Source organism: Ranitomeya variabilis, chromosome 2 (genome assembly GCF_051348905.1).
Source record: "Ranitomeya variabilis isolate aRanVar5 chromosome 2, aRanVar5.hap1, whole genome shotgun sequence".
NCBI classification, from domain to species: domain Eukaryota; kingdom Metazoa; phylum Chordata; class Amphibia; order Anura; family Dendrobatidae; genus Ranitomeya; species Ranitomeya variabilis.
The window spans coordinates 770,481,675-770,489,834 of NC_135233.1; the positions used below are offsets into that span (position 1 = coordinate 770,481,675).

At 47.9% G+C, this 8,160-nt stretch overlaps 1 protein-coding gene across 2 annotated transcripts in view; it reads left to right on the forward strand.

The window, feature by feature from the left end:
* Window positions 1–7,927, forward strand: part of GABRR1 (gamma-aminobutyric acid type A receptor subunit rho1) — a 138,607-nt gene extending 130,680 nt beyond the window's left edge. The window contains exon 10 of one of the 2 annotated variants that reach the window (XM_077292874.1): window positions 7,168–7,927. In XM_077292874.1, the coding sequence (XP_077148989.1) occupies window positions 7,168–7,449 (282 nt within the window). In that variant the 3' untranslated portion in view covers window positions 7,450–7,927. The remainder of the gene's footprint in view (window positions 1–7,167) is intronic. The other variant, XM_077292875.1, reaches the window with a different exon arrangement.
* Window positions 7,928–8,160: the final 233 nt, after the last annotated feature.

The following is an 8,160-nucleotide window of genomic DNA, read 5'->3' on the forward strand; positions in this document are numbered from 1 at the left end:
GCCCCCCCACATCACCACACATAATCTCGCCCCCCCACATCACCACACATAATCTCGCCCCCCCACATCACCACACATAATCTCGCCCCCCCACCACATCACCACACATAATCTCGCCCCCCCACCACATCACCACACATAATCCCGCCCCCCACCACATCACCACACATAATCCCGCCCCCCACCACATCACCACACATAATCCCGCCCCCCACCACATCACCACACATAATCCCGCCCCCCACCACATCACCACACATAACCCGGCCCCCACCACATTACCACACATAATCCCGCCCCCCACCACATCACCACACATAATCTCGCCGCCCCACCACATCACCACACAATCTCGCCCCCCCACCACATCACCACACATAATCTCGCCCCCCCACCACATCACCACACATAATCCCGCCCCCACCACATTACCACACATAATCCCGCCCCTGCACCACATCACCACACATAATCTCGCCGCCCCCCACATCACCACACACAACCCCGCCCCCCCCACCACATTACCACACATAATCCCGCCCCCCACCTCATTACCACATAATCCCGCCCCCCATCACCACACATAATCTCGCCCCCCATCACACATAATCTCGCCCCCCACCACATTACCACAGATAATCCCACCCCCACATTACCACAGAACCCCGCCCCCACCACATCACTGCACATAACCCCACCCCCACCACTATACTACACATAATCCCGCCCCCCCACCACATTACCACGCATAATCCCGCCCCCCACCACATTACCACGCATAGTCCCGCTCCCCACATTACCACGCATAATCCCGCCCCCCCCAACCCATTACCAAGCATAATCCCGCCCCCCCAACCCATTACCAAGCATAATCCCGCCCCCCCACCCCATTACCACACATAATCCCGCCCCTCCCGCCCCCCACCCCATTAGCACACATAATCCTGCCCCTCCTGCCCCCCACCCCATTACCACACAATCTCGCCCCCCACATCACCACACATAACCCCGCCCCCACCACATTACCACACATAACCCCGCCCCCACCACATTACCACACATAATCCCGCCCCCCACCACATCACCACACAACCCCGCCCCCACCACATTACCACACATAACCCCGCCCCCACCACATCACCACAAAACCCCGCCCCCACCACATCACCACACATAACCCCACCACATTACTACACATAATCCCGCCCCCCACCACATTACCACAGATAATCCCACCCCCACATTACCACACAACCCCGCCCCCCACATCACCGCACATAACCCCGCCCCCCGACATTACCACACAATCCCGCCCCCCCACATTACCACACAATCCCGCCCCCCCACATTACCACACAATCCCGCCCCCCCACATTACCACACAATCCCACCCCCTTACCACACATAATCCCACCCCCACACATAATCCCACCCCCACCACATTTAATCCCGCCCCCACATTACCACACACAATCCCGCCCCCACCACATTACCACACACAATCCCACCCCCCACCACATCACCACATATAATCCCGCCCCCCACCACATTACTACACATAATCCCGCCCCCACCACATCACCACACATAATCCCGCCTCCCCAACACATCACTACACATAATCCCACACCCCACCCCATTACCACACATAATCCCGCCCCCCCACCCCTTTACCATATAATCCTGCCCCCCACATCACCACACATAATCCCGCCCCCCACCATATTACCAGATCCCACCCCCCAACACATCACCACACAATCTAGCCCCCCACATTACCACACATTCCCGCTCCCACATCACCACATATAATCCCGCCCCCCACCACATATAATCCCGCCCCCACCACATTACTACACATAAACCCGCCCCCCACCACATCACCACACATAATCCCGCCCCCCCACCACATTACCACAGATAATCCCACCCCCCACCCCATTACCACACATAATCCAGCCCCCCAACCACATTACCACACATAATCCCGCCCTCCACCATTGTATGTTTCGGTATGAAATTTGTTTAGATGCTGGAATGAATAAAAAACGCACATCTTACTGAATCCAGTTTGTTTTTGATTTTTACACTGTGAATAAAATCTATTATTAGTATTATTCAGATTTTTAATGATTATTATTGTTATTAACTTCATTTTAAGTTAATTTACCACCTGCGTAAGCGCTATTGAATGTTGTCATTATTTACTTTAGGTTAATTAGATAGCAATGAGCGTGCCGAGCGTTAGCTGGCTAGAAACAGCTAGTGTATATATATATATATATATATATATATATATATATATACACTCACTGGCCACTTTATTAGGTACACCTGTCCAACTTCTTGTTAACACTTAATTTCTAATCAGCCAATCACATGGCGGCAACTCAGTGCATTTAGGCATGTAGACATGGTCAAGACAATCTCCTGCAGTTCAAACCGAGCATCAGTATGGGGAAGAAAGGTGATTTGAGTGCCTTTGAACGTGGCATGGTTGTTGGTGCCAGAAGGGCTGGTCTGAGTATTTCAGAAACTGCTGATCTACTGGGATTTTCACGCACAACCATCTCTAGGGTTTACAGAGAATGGTCCGAAAAAGAAAAAAAATCCAGTGAGCGGCAGTTCTGTGGGCGGAAATGCCTTGTTGATGCCAGAGGTCAGAGGAGAATGGGCAGACTGGTTCGAGCTGATAGAAAGACAACAGTGACTCAAATCGCCACCCGTTACAACCAAGGTAGGCCTAAGAGCATCTCTGAACGCACAGTGCGTCGAACTTTGAGGCAGATGGGCTACAGCAGCAGAAGACCACACCGGGTACCACTCCTTTCAGCTAAGAACAGGAAACTGAGGCTACAATTTGTACAAGCTCATCGAAATTGGACAGTAGAAGATTGGAAAAACGTTGCTTGGTCTGATGAGTCTCGATTTCTGCTGCGACATTCGGATGGTAGGGTCAGAATTTGGCGTAAACAACATGAAAGCATGGATCCATCCTGCCTTGTATGGAGCATCTTTGGGATGTGCAGCCGACAAATCTGCGGCAACTGTGTGATGCCATCATGTCAATATGGACCAAAATCTCTGAGGAATGCTTCCAGCACCTTGTTGAATCTATGCCACGAAGAATTGAGGCAGTTCTGAAGGCAAAAGGGGGTCCAACCCGTTACTAGCATGGTGTACCTAATAAAGTGGCCGGTGAGTGTATATATATATATATATATATATATATATATATATATATATATATATATATATATATTTATTCACACACACATTATATATACACATACATACATACACACATATATATATATATATATATATATACACACACATACATGCACACATATATATATATACACACATACATACATACACACACACACACACACACACACACACACACACATATATATATATATATGTATGTGTGTGTATATATACAGGTCCTTCTCAAAAAATTAGCATATAGTGTTAAATTTCATTATTTACCATAATGTAATGATTACAATTAAACTTTCATATATTATAGATTCATTATCCACCAACTGAAATTTGTCAGGTCTTTTATTGTTTTAATACTGATGATTTTGGCATACAACTCCTGATAACCCAAAAAACCTGTCTCAATAAATTAGCATATCAAGAAAAGGTTCTCTAAATGACCTATTACCCTAATCTTCTGAATCAACTAATTAACTCTAAACACATGCAAAAGATACCTGAGGCTTTTAAAAACTCCCTGCCTGGTTCATTACTCAAAACCCCCATCATGGGTAAGACTAGCGACCTGACAGATGTCAAGAAGGCCATCATTGACACCCTCAAGCAAGAGGGTAAGACCCAGAAATAAATTTCTCAACAAATAGGCTGTTCCCAGAGTGCTGTATCAAGGCACCTCAATGGTAAGTCTGTTGGAAGGAAACAATGTGGCAGAAAACGCTGTACAACGAGAAGAGGTGACCGGACCCTGAGGAAGATTGTGGAGAAGGACCGATTCCAGACCTTGGGGAACCTGAGGAAGCAGTGGACTGAGTCTGGTGTGGAAACATCCAGAGCCACCGTGCACAGGCGTGTGCAGGAAATGGGCTACAGGTGCCGCATTCCCCAGGTAAAGCCACTTTTGAACCATAAACAGCGGCAGAAGCGCCTGACCTGGGCTACAGAGAAGCAGCACTGGACTGTTGCTAAGTGGTCCCAAGTACTTTTTTCTGATGAAAGCAAATTTTGCATGTCATTCGGAAATCAAGGTGCCAGAGTCTGGAGGAAGACTGGGGAGAAGGAAATGCCAAAATGCCTGAAGTCCAGTGTCAAGTACCCACAGTCAGTGATGGTGTGGGGTGCCATGTCAGCTGCTGGTGTTGGTCCACTGTGTTTCATCAAGGGCAGGGTCAATGCAGCTAGCTATCAGGAGATTTTGGAGCACTTCATGCTTCCATCGGCAGAAAAGCTTTATGGAGATGAAGATTTCATTTTTCAGCACGACCTGGCACCTGCTCACAGTGCCAAAACCACTGGTAAATGGTTTACTGACCATGGTATTACTGTGCTCAATTGGCCTGCCAACTCTCCTGACCTGAACCCCATAGAGAATCTGTGGGATATTGTGAAGAGAAAGTTGAGAGACGCAAGACCCAACACTCTGGATGAGCTTAAGGCCGCTATTGAAGCATCCTGGGCCTCCATAACATCTCAGCAGTGTCACAGGCTGATTGCCTCCATGCCACGAAGCATTGAAGCAGTCATTTCTGCCAAAGGATTCCCGACCAAGTATTGAGTGCATAACTGAACATTATTATTTGATGGTTTTTTTGTTTGTTATTAAAAAACACTTTTATTTGATTGGACGGGTGAAATATGCTAATTTATTGAGACAGGTTTTTTGGGTTATCAGGAGTTGTAGGCCAAAATCATCAGTATTAAAACAATAAAAGACCTGACAAATTTCAGTTGGTGGATAATGAATCTATAATATATGAAAGTTTAATTGTAATCATTACATTATGGTAAATAATGAAATTTAACACTATATGCTAATTTTTTGAGAAGGACCTGTATATATATATATATATATATATATATATATATATATATATATATATATACACGTGTGTGTGTGTATATATATCTATAATATAACGCTGGAAGCGTCACTCTGTCCGAAGCCTTTATAGACTGCGCAAGCGCAAGCGCCGGCGCAGTCTGGACCCCACAGAGTGACGCTCCCAGGAGGAGATCGCGGTATGCGTAAGCAGTGAACGCACACCGCGATCTCCAACGGAGAAGCAGGGACGAGCCAGGAGGGTGAGTATGTGATATTTACCTGTCCCCGTTCCAGTGATGCGCGCTGCTCCATCCTCCGCCTGCGACTGTTCAGTCAGAGGGCGGCGCGCATTAACGCGTCATCGCGCCCTCTGAACTGAACGGTTGAGGGCGCGATGACGCGCTTAATGCGCGCCGCCCTCTGACTGAACAGGCAGAGGACCCGGAAGATGGAGCGGCGCGTAGCAGTGGAACGTTGGACAGGTAAATATAGCAAGTGCCGGGGGCCTGAGCTAGCGGCGACTCCGGCACCTGACCCCCCCAGCGCGCCGGTGTCCCCGCCTGCTCAGGCTGCCAGCACTCGGCGCCCAGCACAGCCACGCACAGCCGCCCGCACTCACCAGAGCCACGCACAGCCGCCCGCACTCACCAGAGCCACGCACAGCCGCCCGCACTCACCAGAGCCACGCACAGCCGCCCGCACTCACCAGAGCCACGCACAGCCGCCCGCACTCGCCACCGCCACGCACAGCCGCCCGCACTCGCCACCGCCACGCACAGCCGCCCGCACTCGCCACCGCCGCCCGCACTCTGCACAGCCGCCCGCACTCTGCACAGCCGCCCGCACTCTGCACAGCCGCCCGCACTCTGCGCGCAGGATGGGAGCAGCACATGATAGGATGGGGGCGCAGGATGGAACAGCACATGACAGGATGGGGACGCAGGATGGAGCACCACATGACAGGATGGGGGCGCAGGATGGGAGCACATGACAGGATGGGGATGCAGGATGGGAGCACATGACAGGATGGGGACGCAGGATGGAGCACCACATGACAGGATGGGGGTGCAGGATGGGAGCACATGACAGGATGGGGACGCAGGATGGAACAGCACATGACAGGATGGGGATGCAGGATGGAGCAGCACATGACAGGATGGGAGAGCAAGATGGGAGCAGCACATACCAGGATGGAGACCATATACCAATATAAATGCTCGCCACCCGGGCGTAGAACGGGTTCAATAGCTAGTATATATATAATTTTTTCACCATGGGGGGGGCCATCAGACTCTAGTTATGCCACTATCCGCCACCATCGTAGCTTCTGTGAATGCAGACGTCGTCAGGTGGCGGAGTTAAAGCAGTAAGTGACACCAGTACTGCCCCACATTTTCTAGCACTGCCTCTCAAATGAGTCGCAATCGCCAGCAGAGGGTGGTGATAGATGACAATTTGTTTGATGGCAGCACTAGAAGCTGCTGGCCGGTGCTGATGTCACTAACTGCTTCAATCTCCAGTCCCTGAAGACGTCTTCTTTCATAGAAGCTATGGTGGCAATAGAGACAGAAGAGAGTGGGCACTGCACACCACCCTGACACCGCATCCATCACCCAGTATCCAAGATGTCTTCAGTTATGCAAGCAACCAGTGAGTAACAGCAGCGCTGCCCCCTGTGACATCCCGTTCCAGGAAGGGCGATGGTCGCTGAAGGAATTGAGTGCAGCCCCAGCCTCCTGTGATGTCACAGGACAGGACAGCTTGTATGTTCTCCCCATGTTTGCATTGGTTTCTCCGGGGTATTATGGTTTCCTCTCACACTCCAAAGACATACGGATAGGTAATTCAGATTATGAACCCCAATGGGGACAATGATGATTGTGTCTGTTAATCACAATGGAATTAATGATCCTATATAAGCGAGTAAAATAAATACCCCCACCACCTCAGGACGGGAGCTATATGTTGACACTGGCCAGTAAATTGAAATATAATAATAATAATTTGTATTTATATAGCGCCAACATATTCCGCAGCGCTTTAATATAATTAATACATAGCAGTTTGCAATGTAAGTGTTGGTGGCCCTATCAATTATGCACTTTCATTTTTCTCTTAAGCTTCCATGTACATGTGGGGTGCCGCGGGTGATGGACAGCAGCTACAGTGATGGTGAGGTAAACAATCTCGGTGGGTTTGTGTCTGAAAATTGTGAAAATGAAGATCGCATTATGGTACAACTAGCACTCAATACAGAGCGAAACTCAAACAGGAGGAAGAGCCAACGGCCCTCGTACGTTAGTATGCGGATTGACACACATGCAATTGACAAGTATTCACGAATAGTTTTTCCTGCATCTTATATTCTATTCAATCTTATATACTGGTTAATTTTCTCCTAGAAGCATCTTATTTGCCAATGAACTAAACCAGAGGACTATGGGCAGGAGCCCTTACAAGGATAAGCTTGGGAACATAACAGGCTTATTTTTATATATTGTTATTCATTAATAATTCACTTTTGTTTTGTTTTAACAACACCTCTGTACTGTATCTTGTGTCCACGCGACCAGGCTTTTTTTTTTATGTAAATTGCCATATTTCTTCAATTTTTTTTCTACTTGTGTTTGTTAGTCAATATACCAATACGAAAACACCTGTAGAAGGTCGTATTTGTACAGTAGACACTTGTGTTAACATATTTGTGCAACTGCATACTTTGAATGGCTACCTTATTCTGCAATGAATTAGCATTGTAATGGTGTAACTGTACTGGTTTGGACTGAGGATGAAGAGGGAGTTTGTGCAGTTTAAGATTAGCAGGTAACCATTACAATTTTGTTCTGGGTAAATCCTTTAATAAAGTTAAATTTACTTCAGATGTATTTGTGTTATTGGATAGGGCATCATGCAAGTAAAATATGGGAAAGCGGTGCTCTAGTTCCAACAAACCAAGATTTGAATCAGGAAAAGTTATGCAAATTTCTAATATTGTCATCAGATTTGGCTTGCAAAACAATTTGCCTGATTTGAATTATATGCAAAGTACTAGTCAAAAATACCTTGAAGGTCAGTCAAACCAGAAAATTGCTAGAGCCTTGAAGGTATCCTCA